This window comes from Syngnathus acus, chromosome 13 (genome assembly GCF_901709675.1).
Source record: "Syngnathus acus chromosome 13, fSynAcu1.2, whole genome shotgun sequence".
In the NCBI taxonomy this organism is placed as follows: Eukaryota; Metazoa; Chordata; class Actinopteri; order Syngnathiformes; family Syngnathidae; genus Syngnathus; species Syngnathus acus.
The window spans coordinates 9,477,323-9,493,062 of record NC_051098.1 but is presented as its reverse complement, the minus strand read 5'-3'; the positions used below and the strand labels follow the sequence as shown (position 1 = coordinate 9,493,062).

The 15,740-nt window shown below is 40.4% G+C and overlaps 2 protein-coding genes and 1 long non-coding RNA gene across 3 annotated transcripts; 2 read left to right on the top strand and 1 right to left on the bottom strand.

Annotated features, from left to right (window-relative positions):
• Nucleotides 1-565: 565 nt before the first annotated feature.
• Nucleotides 566-6,820, bottom strand: psmd2 (proteasome 26S subunit, non-ATPase 2). The gene is made up of 21 exons (XM_037268473.1): nucleotides 6,641-6,820; nucleotides 6,185-6,241; nucleotides 5,928-6,092; nucleotides 5,683-5,804; nucleotides 5,309-5,533; nucleotides 5,055-5,213; nucleotides 4,828-4,972; nucleotides 4,550-4,610; nucleotides 4,221-4,367; nucleotides 4,033-4,139; nucleotides 3,732-3,859; nucleotides 3,545-3,632; nucleotides 3,286-3,448; nucleotides 2,966-3,067; nucleotides 2,728-2,876; nucleotides 2,573-2,656; nucleotides 2,064-2,232; nucleotides 1,725-1,819; nucleotides 1,528-1,654; nucleotides 1,294-1,412; nucleotides 566-1,136 (listed from the first exon to the last, which is right to left on the bottom strand). Exons 1-21 carry the CDS (start codon nucleotides 6,761-6,763, stop codon nucleotides 954-956), a joined length of 2,718 nt encoding a protein of 905 aa, XP_037124368.1. The 5' UTR covers nucleotides 6,764-6,820; the 3' UTR covers nucleotides 566-953.
• Nucleotides 6,821-7,137: 317 nt separating this feature from the next.
• On the top strand, nucleotides 7,138-12,441 carry prss16 (serine protease 16). Its single transcript, XM_037268475.1, has 9 exons — nucleotides 7,138-7,372; nucleotides 7,625-7,806; nucleotides 8,499-8,731; nucleotides 9,431-9,566; nucleotides 9,784-9,898; nucleotides 10,373-10,574; nucleotides 11,329-11,419; nucleotides 11,512-11,714; nucleotides 12,109-12,441. Exons 1-9 carry the CDS (start codon nucleotides 7,157-7,159, stop codon nucleotides 12,216-12,218), a joined length of 1,488 nt encoding a protein of 495 aa, XP_037124370.1. The 5' UTR covers nucleotides 7,138-7,156; the 3' UTR covers nucleotides 12,219-12,441.
• A 1,972-nt stretch (nucleotides 12,442-14,413) lies between these two features.
• On the top strand, nucleotides 14,414-15,663 carry LOC119132942. The gene is made up of 3 exons (XR_005100014.1): nucleotides 14,414-14,710; nucleotides 14,792-14,884; nucleotides 15,498-15,663. It is a non-coding gene; the product is annotated as an uncharacterized LOC119132942 (long non-coding RNA).
• Nucleotides 15,664-15,740: the final 77 nt, after the last annotated feature.

Here is a 15,740-nt window from a genome sequence, read left to right as displayed (position 1 = left end):
CAGTGGTGCATTTGCAGTCTTTTACACCAATGTGCAGTGTAACTTTTATTATAATTTATTAATTCTTTGTCTCATGTTGCTTCATGATGTAAAGCGTGGTAGAATGACTTTGTGCATGAAATGAGCTATTTACTGCGTGTTTATTTGCATATCAAGTATTTGGTTTATTACCTTATATTGTGTATGTAATTAATTTGTGTCTTAACCCCGAGTCTGTAATCAAAGCTATAAATTTAGAGTCACTCTCTTGCCATATAAGACTAACAATGAGTTTAATTGGGCTGTGTTCAGACTGCCAGCCAAAATCCAGATTTTCCCAATTTCAATCTGACACCTATACTTATGGACTTTGAGATACAAACAGGGGCTTCGCAATTTTTTGCATCTACTTACAAACCAATTTTCGACTTCCGAACTTGTTTTTTTTGGTATAATATATATACGGTGGTGCACTGTGCTGCTACGTCACACAGATTGGAAGTTCAATTTCCCTTTTTTTGTGCGTGTGTTATATAATAGCTGAGATAATACTGTAGCAAAACTAATAAAAGGACCAAAAAACACCAACTGTTGAATTATTTAATTACAAATGATATCTGAGGATGTAAATAGTGGGGACAAAAACATCTGCTGCACTTAAAACACTGTCAATATTCTGATGAAAACATTTACAGGTGGGCTGGGGATGGCTGTTGAAGATGTTCAAACTGAAGCCAATCATTGGTCCAGGGCAAATCTGTGTGGAGTAGATAAGCTCCACGTGAACCTTACCTCTCCCATCTCACGGCAGTCCAATTAACCAGATCCCTAACCATGCATTTTTAAACACAGTTGGGGCTGCTCACAGGCATCACAACATTGCCCTTTCCACCAATGTAATAAAACAAGTAATAAAGATAGCAAACATCCACGGAGGCTCAGCCTTGAGACACAAGGCGGGAGGAGTTGACAGTCTAGATTTCATAGTTGGGGTTTTTGCGAAGAATAACAAAGCCCTCCAGGATGGGGGTGACAGGTAAATACTCCTCTGTGGCCAACTCTGCTCTCTCTCCATGTGCCAGCAAAACTGGTGTGGTGTGGGTCTGGAAACCTGTGATAGCCTTGGGTTTGCCTGCTTGGCCCACAACGTCCACGGCCTGTGGAGATATCACAAGAACATTTTCAAAGAGGTCATGCTTTGCTGTTTCCTTGCAAATTTTCCCATTGTGGGATTAATCAAATTTGTCTTCATAATCAATGTTATTAAACCATGGTGATTTCCTTGACTGTCATTTACTCTATAGATCACTTTACCTGACCAACTCTGACAGAAACGGGAAGTGGTCGAAGTTCCTCATCAAAGGTGACGAGCATACGCGGCTGCATGGCTGCTACCAGGCCATAAAGAATGTAGTGAGATTTCCCCAGGATTACTGCAATTCACAAAGTCAAACCCAGGTGACATTTTTAATGCAAAGTAATCACTGAAGAATTATTACAAAGTGTGCACGTGCATATGTGTGTAAAAGAAAAACAACAACAACTCACTGTTCTTGACATCAAGGAAAGAGACGAGCACAGTGAGCAGCCCGGCCACAGCAACCTGACTCATCAGCTGCCTGTCGCTATGGTAGGGACAGAGTGTGAGTGTTCCCTTACCCAGGTGAGTCAGACCCTGTAGGCGCACAAACAGCAAAAAGTCAATACTTCGTCACAGACAAGCACACGGGTGTCTTTGTGCACACCTGGGCCAGTCGAACCATGAAGAGATTGTTGGGGTCTTTGGCATGATACTGTGCCAGCTGCCGCAGCATTGCGGCCAAGCGAGCATTATTTGTTCCTGGAAAAGTGGAGTGTGGGGAAATAAGTTATAAATGGGATGGACACTGTGTAAAATTACGAAATCGCTATAAAATATTTCGTTTCAAAACAATCAGCACAATCAGCTATTTGTACTGAAAATCAACTGAAAAACATGTGAAGCAATATTTTAAAATTAATGTGTAGGTAATGGTTGGATACAATAAACAGGCATTGAAAACATCAAACATAGAAGCTGATATATTTAGTAGTTCCAAACTCACCACTGCCCACCATCCCCATGGCGAAGATAGAGTTGTGCGAGACCTCAGGGTCAGCATCGTGGGAAAACTTGCTGAGGGTGTCCAAAATATTCAAACGGGGGTTGGACACTGAGATGAGAGCCAGAGCAAGAGGCACCGCTCGCCTGAGCGTGGGCTCACCATAACGCAGCTGATTTTGAAAAACAGCACAAGGAAGCAGCATTTAGATCAAATTCAGAACTCTCACTGTACATCCAAATCAAAATCGATACTCCAGAGGTGTTTAGAACCTAAAGACAAAGTCAAGCACACGGCCCATCTTCCGCTGGCATCAGACAGAACCCTTGTACCTTCCAGAATTATCCCTTTCCAAGACACCCCCAAAAGGGCACGTTTCAACCATTAAGACTACACCAGCAAACACTTGAGATCTTATGATTTATTTTTGATGCAAACCGGCACCATTATGTCCACTAACAATAAGCGGTGAGAGCAAAACAGAACAGAGGAAGCCAAAAAGTACTTCTCACCAGATGTCCAAACGTCCGCAGTGCCATCTCAGAGCCAATCTCCTCCCCCATAGCAATGAGTGCAATACCAAGGACAGCAACCCCCTAGGATGAAAGAAAGTGATAATTAAGCTTATAAAAAATGGCACTTAAAAATGAAAATTTTAACAACTTACCTGGTGGGAGCCCATGTCAGCCGTTTCCTTCTTGTCTTTGTCTTTTTTATCTTTCTTGTCCTTGTCCTCCTCCTTTTCTTTCTCCTTGGCCTCATAGTGTTCACTACAAATATGGAGAAGCTGTTGCACCTTCAACACGTTGCCAGAACCTGGAAGAGATGTTGGTGACATAAGCGAAGATGACCTCAACAAAAGATGTGCAAACAGATAAAATCACTATAAGGAGGTCAAACCAAACCTGCATAAGCACAGATATCGACTAGTGTGTTGGCAAAGCTGCGGAAAGGTTCAGGAACAACTTGGAGAGCTGCCAGAGTGGTCTCAATGGCCTCTCCTTTACCTATGATGGAAAGATGAACAGGAAAAGAAGATAACAGTGTTTAGAAGTAGCTAGCAGGCAACAATTCGTAACAAACTGGTATCACTTAAGTATCACAACTATAAACAGAGAAAGGTGAATTTTGTCATTCCGACTTTTTTCAGCTATATGTCCTCATCCCCAAATCTATTACCAACTATCATCGAGTATTTTCCAAAATAGTGGCAATTTAATGTTACCCAAGTGGTTGAGTCCTAAACCAAGAGGCAGCCAGCGAGCATATGTGTCTTTCAGCTCCTGTTCATTCTTCTCCATGATCGTCTGCACAATGGTTGATGTCACGTCACCATTACACGACCCGACCGCGATCATACCGCACGCCAATGCTGTTACTCCAACCACCTGGATGGAAAATAAACACAAAGTTGTTAACATTTTCCGCATCTTTAAGTATGTGGTGAGAAATCATCACATCAACCAATCATCCACATGAAATACCTCCATGCTGGATTTTGAATCTCCCATGACAGGCAGAAGCAGGGACAGGACATCTTCTCTATTGGAGCCAGCATAAGCTAGACCCAATCTGTAAAAGAAGGTGGCGGGTTGGATAGAAAATGAAATCATTGAGCAGTCAATTTCTTTCTTCCCTTTTTATTTACTTAATTTTTGCACTTGTCCTCACCCAAAAATGGCACCTATCCTCATGGTATTACTGTTGTGGAGGACATAGTCTGACAGCAGGGCGAGGGCTGGGTCACATTCATTTCTCACACCCGAGTTTACGATGCCACAAGCGAGGAGAGCACCAGACTGCAAAATATAATGACAAAAGAGAACGACGAATGAAGGAAGATGACCTGGTGTGCTGCCATCACGAGGACAGACAAAAAGCAGGATCTCTTGAGACTACTGAGTTATATCCTTACGTTAGTGGCATGAATTTCATCTTAAACTCAAATAAAACTATTCAATGTCTAATGTACCTTTATGTAGTCCTCAGATGAGTAAAGATATTTATCAATCTGGGTCAGGCCACCATCCACATCCCACAGCAAGATCATCCCGAGAGATGCCGCAGCACTCAACATGCCTTGTGAATGTCGAAAGGAAACACATACAATCAGAAATACAAGGATGCAAACAAAAAACATTATTTATATACACTCTGTACCATGGTCCTTGTTCTTGTACAACCATTTGTTGCCATCATCTGTTAACAGTTTATCCTGTCCAAATGCTGCATTCACAAAGCCATTCACAAAGGAAGAGGCCAGGTTCATACGGGCTGAGTCCACCTGGGAGCCGCTACCTCCAAACCCTTTAACACAGCAAAAGAATCAGTCAGTTGACAGCGATACTACGGTACATGTGTATTAGGTAACAAAAAATAAATAAGAAAATAATTAATTTGTCATTTTTAAAAATGTAACGAATAAATAAAAAATAAAATTGTAGTGTGTCATCTTGAAGCTTGGAAGTATAAAACAACATTAAACTTACTATTATTTTCCAGGTGTGTTTTGTAGATGTCATCTGGGACTTTGGGTTCCATGATGTCCAACTGTGGAGTTCGGGTATAGTGTTACAAAATGTTGCTGAATTTGACTATAATGTATGCAGAACGGAAATGTTCCAAACAGATTGGTTTAATAGGATACAAAAGGAAAAATAAATACAATTGGAACTTTCCAGGAAAAATAAGAGTTGATAACTTTGACTCTAACATGAATAGTTCACTTGCAAATGATGATTCTCCCCTTCACCCTTTATTTTCCTACCTCCCTGGCTAAGGCCAAGAAATTGCTGTTGAGCTGCACATTGGACATGATCTCTGTCAGGTCCTCATAATCTTCTACATCCTCATTAAGCTCCAAGAACATGCCATGGCGACCCAGCATGAAGGACATCTGCTTCTGAATAACTCTTCAAGGAAAATTCAATGGAGTTAGTGAGACTGATACCTCTATGTGTAGCGACAATCGCTAAATGTAATGTCCCGGCTCACATGTCTTTGCAGGAAGTGAAGATGTTTTCTACGAGCTCCACATCATTGAGCATCAGAGCCAATCGAAGAGCCTCGGGATGACGGTTGAACTTCCGAAAGATCTTCAAGGAGCATCGGAGCAGTGCAGAGTTTTCTGGCTCCGGCACATAGCTAACACAACTGGGAGAGTGGTGAGCAAAGTGTCAAATACTTCATGAGGACCTCATTAAACATAGCAAAGTAGGCGATTAGAGTATTTAATAAGATGAGCATACCTTGTGAGGTAGAGGCAAACCTTGCCATAGGCATTCTCATCAATGTAGTCCTCTAGCATGTCCAGCCTTTCAATTTCCATCAACAGGTCACAAGCCTCGTGCTCAGCATTGTGCAACATGTTGTAAGGTACAATTTCTTTCACCAGCTTTAGCAACGTCTCCTGCTGGGCCTTATCGTTCTCCTCCACCTCCTGCCACTCTTTTGCCACCTCACCAGCGAGGTGCCTGTGAAATATTGACAGAGGGTGGATGTACTTCACCGTTTTCCTTTTTTCCTTCACGCTATCTTCATCTGAAAGCCAACTTTTAAAAAATGGCTCCCTCGTAATATGCATTGCTCAGAACATTCATTATATTTAGTCAACATGAATTACCTAACATATTCATGTCCCCAGGACGCCAACTCTTCCTGAGAGCCCAGCAGGCGATACTTGAGACACTCCCTCTCTCCACTCATAGTCATGGCCAGCACCGACACCACATCTGCACAAAAATGCTGCAAAGACAAAAAAATTTAAGCTCAATTCCGTTGCTCCAAATCTGTAGGGGTACTTATCCAATTGGTCTGCTCTACTTTTCTCTCTTGTGTAATGTAATACATCAATGGCTAATGGCATACCTTGTTTTCCCCTGGTGCCATGCGTTCATAGATGTCTTTAAGCTTGCCATAATGTGGGCGCAAAAACTTGAGAGGCTTGGGTACTGATGTCATGGAGGTGGTTGAGGAGCGAATCAGCCTGCGCAGCTCTTCCAGTGCAGGACGGTGCAACGCTGTGTCCTTCTCCTGCAAAGGTGTGAAGAAGGTCGGGTTGGGGTTGCTTGAAATCAAATATACTGTATATAATTCAAATATTGAAATCATCAAATAATACTCACGCCCAGTCTCTCCACCATCATCTCCAAATCCTCTTGTAACTGCTTATCCTCTTCAGACTAAAAAAGAAAATAAAGACAGAAATTATAATTATCCCGTGAATCAATAAATATGTTTTTGGTCAATTTAATCGTAGATGAAGCAAACATCGTCAATACACATCACTAAGCATGTTGACTGTTAGCGGGGTATGCTAAGGTTAGCTTATCGGCTAGCTAGTGCCGACGACAGTTAAGTTAAATCACGGAATTTGTCTCCACACCAGTATAGCGGCCATAATAATCTTATATAGCACACTTAAAAGTCTGAATAAATAAAACCAACACGTGTATTTATGCACGTGTAGAATGACAGTCACCCTGGCCCGCTCAGCCATATTGTGAAAGTGGCAGTGACAAGGCAAAATAAACTGGCTGGCTGCGGGGACGTCTAATCATCAAGCACTTCGCAGTACTCACCAATTCTTGCTCCTCTTTCTTCTCTTTATCCTTCCCTGAAGATTTGGAGTCTTTTTCCTTGTTCTTTTCATTCTCATCGGCTTTGGCGGCCGGCTTCTTCTCTTTGTTTTTGGAGTCCTCCATGGTTGCAAGCTCCGAAAACGCAAAATGAACCGAAGGAAACCGGAAGCGTTTCTTCTTTGCCGTCCAGATATTCTTGAAGTTGTTTCTTTACTGCCCCTAACGGTGAGGGGTACTACTACTGCTTGTCGTGTGTCCTTCACGAACTGTAGTAAAATAGCGTAAAAACGTGTACTCTAACGCCGCTAAAGTTTTCCGTTCATTAAAATGTAACGATTTTCTGGTAAATGTGGCTGGGTTTACCCTGTTGGTCAACTAACAATACAGATTGGTACCACTTACCACTTTTAACAGAATCAAATGTCTAATGTGTCTTATTTGTATATTTCGTATCCTATGTTTGTCGAGTGCCTTGAAGTTGCCAAATAAGTCATGTGACCACATCCTGTAAGTCACATGCTCAGTGTTCCAGCTCATGTCAACATGGTTTTACCTACCTATGTATTTGTTGTTTGTAAAATTATTTTTCTGTTTTTTATCTTTGTGGTTGGAGAAGCACAAGCTAAGGGATTTCGTCGTTTTTATGAATTGCAGATAGATGTGTCCGACGAGCAATGGTTTGTGCAGAAACTAGATCACTTCAATGGAGCAGAGGACAGAGTGTGGAAGCAGGTACTATATTTATTCATCTTCCCTATTCCATTCCTTAACTTAGTATGAATTTAAACATATTTACAAAATCTCATCAGATAATGTGCAGTGAAAAAATTTTGTAAATGAAAACCCTATCAAATATTTTGCAGTAAAAAAATATTGTAAATGATTTTGGAGTGTACAGATGCAAACTAGAAACTAAACTTTTACTACAGTCTGCATCAGACAGATTATTCTCATGACAGACCCTATCTCCCTTTGCTCTCTCAGAGGTACTTTGTGAATGAATCCTTCTACAAACCGGGAGGGCCCGTGTTTCTTATGATCGGTGGAGAGGGTCCAGCCAATCCAGCATGGATGCAACATGGTACCTGGCTCACTTATGCAGAGAAACTGGGAGCCATCTGCTTCATGTTAGAGCATCGCTTTTATGGAAGAAGTCATCCTACAGTGTATGTGTTATTATCGTCATTCCAACTAACTAATGATGTCATTTTCAATCCACATCAAGGGTAAAAATGTCTTGCTTCTGAGTTGGATGAAAATGGGTGGATTTTGCTGCTTCCACAAATGCAATTTTAACCAGATTGCTGTTGAGACTAGTTGTGTAAAAACACATTTTGACTTAACTTCCTTTTTAGTTTTGGTGTTTCACAATCACATGTCTATCTTCAATTACGGGAAAACATTTAAACATATGTTATTTACTGTTTTCAATGTGTTTTAAAAAGGCACAAAATGAGTTGCAAACTGTTATGCGAAATCACTTATTTCGAGCCTTCAAACATATAGATAACACTTTCTGTAGGCTTAAAAAAAGGATTGAAGAGTATTTGATCTTCAATAATCTTAAGAAAAAATAAGATGAGCTGAAATACTTCCTTTTTTTATTCTTTCATATTTACAATGTTAAAGAAAATAGTGTGCCGCCTTTTAGTGTTTGACATTGGAATTATATCCAAAATAAATGTGACAATTACAAACTTTAAAATCAGCAAAAAGCAAACCATAATGGAGGCTTTCATGCCACTAGATGTCCCCTATGAATTCAAATTAAGACAGCCCTTGCCTTACTGACTTTGCTTTCTTACTTAGCTCTCACTCACTGATGCATGTTGAAAATGATTGTGTTCTTTCCATTTAGTGACCTGAGCACGGAGAACCTGCGGTTCCTCAGTAGCCGTCAGGCTTTGGCCGACCTGGCCCATTTTCGTACTATGATGGCTGAGACCCGAGGACTGGTCAACCGCAAGTGGGTGGCCTTTGGGGGGTCTTACCCGGGTTCATTAGCAGCTTGGTTCAGGCTGAAGTATCCTCATCTCGTGCATACCGCTGTGGCCACCAGTGCACCAATTCACGCCACAGTCAACTTTCCAGGTGGGATGTAATTTATTACTGTCAAATGCGCAGAAATCTACACAATCCCGAGCGACAATTTGGAGCTCATTGAATATGACCTCAACTTGGATTTTTTTTACCCATGTCAGGATGACGTTTTATGTGAATTTAGAATTTTTTTTGTTTCGTATGAAAATGTTTTTCAAATGTATAAAATTGTGGTCAATGAGGTTGCAGGCACGTTGAGGCTCTGAAATGTTTATGCAACCTTGAAGAGTCTCACATTTGAGACACTTTCCCAAGAGAAAATGTCAGAGACCAAACATACACTGTGAACAGGTCTTATCTGCTTTGCGCATATTTCAACAGTGCCAAAAGATTTTTTGCTCAAACAACACTGCAGTTAGTCAATATTATTACTCGTGATACAACCTAGCCAGTAATAAAACATTTGAGGCGATCTTTTCTGAGTCACAGGTTTTTGTTAATGCAAAAAAAAATAAAAAATTTCTCCCCAGGAAATAATACCCATTAATCACAACTTTTGTTAGGATACATTCTATGCAAGCGACAAAATCATATTCATGTGTTGGTCTGTGGATTAAATGCTGCTTTTGTTGTTTGACAATGATTTGCACTTCACTTCAGTTTTGGGATGTTATTATGCTCAATTTTTTTTCGCAGCCCTGTTTTTTTTGTTTTTAATTTTCACCTTTGTTTTCTTCATGTTTTCACCAGAGTACTTGGAGGTTGTGCACCGTTCTCTGGCTTCAGAAAACACTGACTGTCCTCTATTGGTAAAAAAGGCTTCAGATACCCTAATAGAGAAACTCCGTGACCCCGCAACCTTTGAGAACATCACCAAAGACTTCAAGTATAGTATATACACTACATTCTAACAGAAGTTAAACTAAAATCCTGTCTTTGTTTTAACGCTGTCTTGACCACAACAAGCATCTTAAATTTGATCTGAGCTAATTGTGGATTCTATTTTGTTGTCATATCAAAGTGTTGTATTTATCTCGTCCAAACATTTGTAGATACTCTACAAAATTGTTTTTACTCCCCTTCCTCTCCCCTTTTCCATACAGCTTGTGCTCCAAACTAGAAATTCAAACAGAGACAGACTCTGCCTATTTTCTGGAAATGCTTGCTGGCAACTTCATGGATGTGGTCCAGTATAATGAAGACAACAGGGCGTTTGAGGTAATAACAGACACATGGGTCAAATACTGTCTGTATCAAAATTACAGTTCACCTAAATGCAAGGGAACTTGCAAGGAGCAGTTGTTAAATTTTGATTTTAATTTATTTTTACTGATTTTAAAATGTCCACAAGGGGGCAACCGATATTGGTATCCGCCTCCATGACAAGTGCGGATACCTTGAAATAAGGTATTGGTACATCCCTAAAAAATACATACAAACGCATGCACATGTACAGTCTATACATTACAAATACAAAATAAAAGAGCAAATGATTCCTCTGTATTATTGGTATATGTTATGCAGAAGAGCAGATGAGACATGCTGGACTGTTTGCCAAAATAATTTCATGGCCCATTGACACACTCAGTCACACTCGCATGAAGAAAAACTCCATTGACACACTCAGTCACACTCACATGAAGAGAAACTGCCAAAAGATTTAATCATTGACTGTTTTGTTCCCCCTTTTAGGGTGTAGTGGGCACCAACATCACAATCAAGGTGCTCTGTGGGATAATGGCAGATACATCGCTTGGAGACCCGTATGCCCGATATACCGCTGTGGCCCGCCTTATGATGGACACATTTTCGTTGAAATGTCTGGATGTCAGCTTCAACAACAATCTGAGAGACATGACTAACACATCCTGGGATGGGCCGGCCGCAGGGGGAGGTGAGAATGAGTCTGTTTGTCCCATGGGAAAAAAGTATTTTCATGTCTGTAAATACACATTATGAAACCTGTCATTTTTCTGCTGCTGCAAAACAATTTCTATTGACATTTTATATTTTCGGCTATTAGGTTTTTTTTTCTTCAGAGGACATGTGACACAGACTGAATGATGTCATGCTGAAACTTTCCAAAGCCAAAAGGCAGAAAGGACGTCATGCCAGCCCGAGAAGACAAAAGCTGGTTTAGAGTGTAATTTCGTGGTGAAACATTCAAATGTTTTGACCACGTCACTGTGCTCTATTTGCTATTTCAGTACAGTTGTTTGATTTATATCTGTCTCATAACCACATAGAGTGAAAACAAGCAAATTGGAAGTGGAAAGAGTATTTTTGTGCTTTCCACAACAAATCTGAAGTCTTTCTTCTTTCTGCATTTTCAACCAGTACTGTAATACAGTTGTTCTGGTTCCCAACCTCACTTTCTTTCATGAGTGGGAGGGCTGGGATCATCACAACAGGAAGTGGTCTCTTATGAAAACATTTGTCTGCATCAAGTGGCCGCACTAGCTTCATTTACAGTACTTGCTGCCTATTTCCTCATAAGGTCTAAAAACCTCAATGTCACCATTTGTGTGGAAATCATTTATTTTCAATTCTGGGTTTAGTATGTGCTATTCTGCTGTGCCGTCTGTGCTTTTGTTCCTATCAATCAAGTAAATGTGCTAGCTGTGAGTGAACTATGTGTGTGTCACCAGGGAGACAGTGGGTCTACCAGACCTGCTCTGAATTTGGATTTTATCAAAGCACTGACTCCCCAAACCAACCCTTTGGTGGTTTCCCTCTAGAGTAAGTAAATATTTAAAAGTCTGTACAGTTTATTATTGTTATATTTTTAGGATTAGCTACTTTTCTGATTCGAATGTTATCTTCCCGTTAAGGTATCATGTGAAACAATGTGCAGACTTCTACAATATCACTGCTGAGCAACTTGCAGAGGCTGTGGCTGCAACCAATGAGTATTATGGCAGCTATAGTGTCTACTCCACTAGAATAGTTTTCCCTAATGGCGCCATTGATCCCTGGCATGCACTGGGCATCACTCAAGACATCAGACCTGACCTTCCGGCTGTTTTCATCAAAGGTGAGTAAGAGTATTAGGCTTTGGAAAACAGTGCCAAAGTAAAAGATGTCCCGTATTTTCCGCACTATAAGGCGCACCGGATTATAAGGCGCACCTTCAATGAATGGCCCATTTTAAAACTTTGTCCATATTTAAGGCGCACCGGATTATAAGGCGCACCTTCAATGAATGGCCCATTTTAAAACTTTGTACATATATGAATAAGTCCATATATTTGGACACGCCTGCTGTAGTGGCTCAATATTGGTCCATATATAAGGCGCACCGAATTATAAGGCGCACTGTCGGCTTTTGAGAAAATTGGAGGTTTTTAGGTGCGCCTTATAGTGCGGAAAATACGGTAGTTTGTTCAACTACCATTGCTGTGCCCCATTTCTATCTTTATGTGTTTCAGGAACAGCCCATTGTGCCGACATGTACCCGGCCGACTCAAAGGATCCCCTCCAGCTTACGCTTGCCAGAGATCAAATCTTCTTACATCTGCAACAATGGATGAAGCAATAAATGCTACCATCTTCCAATTGCAAGTTTTGTGATCGAAGTTCAGATTATTTTAATTGCTTGGAGTGTAAGACAAAATTTATCTGATGATTAAAGATTTTTATGCACCCTAATGTTTATATTCACGTCTGTAACGCTTCAGAGATTTTGCCGTGTCACTGTGTTGCTTTTTCTGATTGGAAAGCAAGAGGCCTTCCTAAAGAAACAAATAAAAGCACAATTTGAACACACAACATAACTATTTGAAACTTCCAAAACATTTTGGTTTCACCTACATGTGCAGATCTGATTTTATGAAGCACAAGTTCAGTCTTGTTAGATAAACTTTCTTTTTGTAAGACGGGGGCATGATGATATCGCAAATGCAATGTCTTTCGGGAAACGTTGGACTCTAGCATGTCACTCAAGTTCACAGCTGTGTTCCGTCAGCGTGTCCTTGAAACACACACTCACTGACAAAATAACCGAACCACTTCCTCTATGAGTGATTGTTTTGATAAGCCACATCGTAGCATCCCAGCTGTACTTGCATAATCATACACCCTCAAGGACCACCCAATCTCACTAAAATGAACCCAGTATATCATACTATAGTATTGTACTGTAATGAATGAGTCAAGCCTGTCACCAGTGATTTACAAGACAATAATATATAACCATAATAGCATGTAAGTGCTAACCAAACGATACTTTTTTGTTTTTACCACCATACTGCTCCACGAGCTGATGTGAATACCGTCATGTATGTAATTCATTCCATCTTGTCATGGAGCCTATACCATGAATTTAGAAGACATGGAAAGCATTTTTCCAGTGCCTTATTCATATTCTGCTGTATATGTTCATTTTAAAGGTCCCTTGTACTCTTCGTATTCTATTTTCATTTCTTTATTAGCAACAAGTGAATGTGATAAATGTATAAAATAGTGACAAAGGTCTTGGTGGCTCAGCAACACCACTCCACCCTGAGCACACAATGCGAGACCATCTTCAATTTTGAAGTTTAGTTAAATTTCCATAGTCAATATTTGGGATGAGGGAAGTTATGTTTGCAAAGAGGGCAGAGAAATGGGCCTAAGGCAGGTGGCACAGTGGCACAGTGCCACTGGTGCTTAAAAAATGCCCTCGCACGCGAGACGAGAATGTCGAATGGCTCAACACAGCTGGTGTGAGACCATTTCCTTGGGATAAGAGCACGACTAAACTGAAGAGAGCCAACTTAGTTGGTTTGGACACTTCCAGAGGGTGATGAGTATGGAGGAGCCAGGAAAGAGAGCAAGAGGAAGTCCTCAGATAAAGCGAAGGCATGAGAGCAGTTGGTGTTGAGAGCTGGATGCAGAAGACAGGACAAACCAAAAGGGGGATGGAAGAATTCTCTTATTGATTAACGTGCCATGACACTTGCAGCAGTCATGAAGTGTAGTGAGGGGAAAATGAAGCTTCATGAACCAGTTGTTGTATTCTTTGGCTCCTCGAGATGGCAATGTTGGTTTAAAGTGAGGGTTTTAAGAAATGGCAAGTCGGCGGGCTTTCAGCTCTTTGGTGAACTGTGAGTGCCATCTAGAGGTCTAAGTAAATACAACAACGGGTTCATGAACCATCTTGAAGCTTCATTTGCCCATTATTAATGAAGTGCTTTGAAGAAGTCGTCATGACACAAATCAAGGACGCAGTTGCGGACTAGCAAGACCCCCTCTTGTTTGCTCATTGTCGACCACTCCACTGAGGATACCGTCCACATAAATGACTGAATGGGACACAAAAATGTAACTGATCTCTCCGTATGTGCTAGTCAAAAATGGATGAACTATCGCTTGTTCGAAAACCACAGCTCTAAACAAATGTGAAATCAAGATTTCAGTTGCAGCGTTTTGGCCATCTAGATCTATGACCGGACGTATGTAAAGCATGATATATTTCCATTTTGTTCCTCTTTCTCAACATCTAAGAGCCTCACATTGTATGTGCAACAAGTGGAAATAAGACTCTGCACTTACTGTATGGTTGATGCCGATTTAAAAGGAGGTCTTGTACTTTTTCACGAGAACCCATCTAGAATATTAGTATCTAGTATTAGTCCCACTCCCTTTTTGTAGATGATCTTGAAAACATGCCACCAAGAACACCAAATACAGTACACAACTTTTTGAAGTGTGAATCTCGTAAATTATTTGGGTTAATGATGGGTAAATATTTACTGAAAGGGCAGAGAACTGCTTTTAATTTATCACCTGCTCATGAAAGTTGCTGCCTTGCTAATGACTTTAAAGACTTGAATGACTTTTTGGTACAAACTCAAACAAGTCTGTAAACACGATGAGCAAATAAAAGCCGCTCTCAGCTATAATTTCTAACTATAAAAGAAGACTTTGTCTGTCAAGAGATCATCGAGTGGAAAAAAACTAAAATTACAAGTCGACGACAGGCTACTGAGATGAACAACACAGCGAAGTGGTTGATCTTGGCTTTCGCTCTCACCGTGCTGCTCAAAGCCGGTTAGTGAATTTTTTTCCCCATATAAATATATATATATGAATTTTCACTTGTCTCCTTTAAACCACCCACCTATCTCTCAGGTGACGCTCTGGAATGCATGGTCTGTATGACCTCACTTCCAATGTGTTTTTCTCGGATATGTGAAGCAGGCCAAGTCTGCAAGGACCAATCATGTGAGTAGCTGTATGGTGTCATATTTTTCATTTTTTGAGGGTACTTTCCAATTGTCCAAAAAAATCATATTTATTACAGTGATTCTTGAAGCACAATTTCCTAAACTATTAATATCGTCCACAAAAATCACTCAAACTAAAAGCACAAATCCTTCTTTGAACTGAGTTTGTAATTTTGTAACACACACTTGGCTGGCATTCTTTTTGGAGAACTATAAATACAACTCACTTCTTCGGCTAAATTTCCAAATCATCAACACATCCCTTGCAAAACTATACACATTCATGGCTATTATTACAATATTGTGCACCTGTCTGGCCACGGCAGAAAACTTTTTCTTTTTATCAATAGTAACATTGTTTTGTGCTACAGCAAATACAATAAATACAGTGTTTTGTTTTTTCATCTGTGCGTGACGAATGATTGACATTCAGTAAGTCACGCTTTCTGTGTCAGATTGGTTGTTTTTTCACAGGCGTGGTAGTTTATTGCACATTCAAGCTCGAACCACTACAGCCCAGTGCCCCTACAGTTAAAGGGGCTCACTGAGTTTCATTGCAGAGCAAAAGTAGACTACCCTTATCACATATTGTTTTTTTGTCTGTCTTGCAGATGCTGACGGAAAAATATGTGCAGATCCCTAAAGTGACAGCAGATGAACACCCAACGCAAAGTCTCCCATAATTGACTTCTGAGACAATAGAAGTAGGAGCATGAAAGAATTTGAAGGGGTTAGAAGTTTTTTGTAGTTTAGTTGGAAAGCATTACAAAATGTAAAAAAAAAATCAAATAAATAAGTGATCACTTTGCCCTTGCATTCTGTTGGATTTTTTTTCATCCCATACTTCAGAAGCC

Coding starts and splice junctions, on each gene's coding strand:
- psmd2 (XM_037268473.1), bottom strand. CDS start 6,763: ATGGAGGACTCCAAAAACAAAGAGAAGAAGCCGGCCGCCAAAGCCGAT. Junction 5,534..5,682: donor TGGGGACATGAATATGTTAG/GTAATTCATGTT, acceptor AATATTTCACAG/GCACCTCGCTGGTGAGGTGG. Junction 4,611..4,827: donor TCTTGGCCTTAGCCAGGGAG/GTAGGAAAATAA, acceptor CGAACTCCACAG/TTGGACATCATGGAACCCAA.
- prss16 (XM_037268475.1), top strand. CDS start 7,157: ATGCTCAGTGTTCCAGCTCATGTCAACATGGTTTTACCTACCTATGTA. Junction 7,807..8,498: donor GGAAGAAGTCATCCTACAGT/GTATGTGTTATT, acceptor CTTTCCATTTAG/TGACCTGAGCACGGAGAACC. Junction 9,567..9,783: donor AACATCACCAAAGACTTCAA/GTATAGTATATA, acceptor TTTTCCATACAG/CTTGTGCTCCAAACTAGAAA.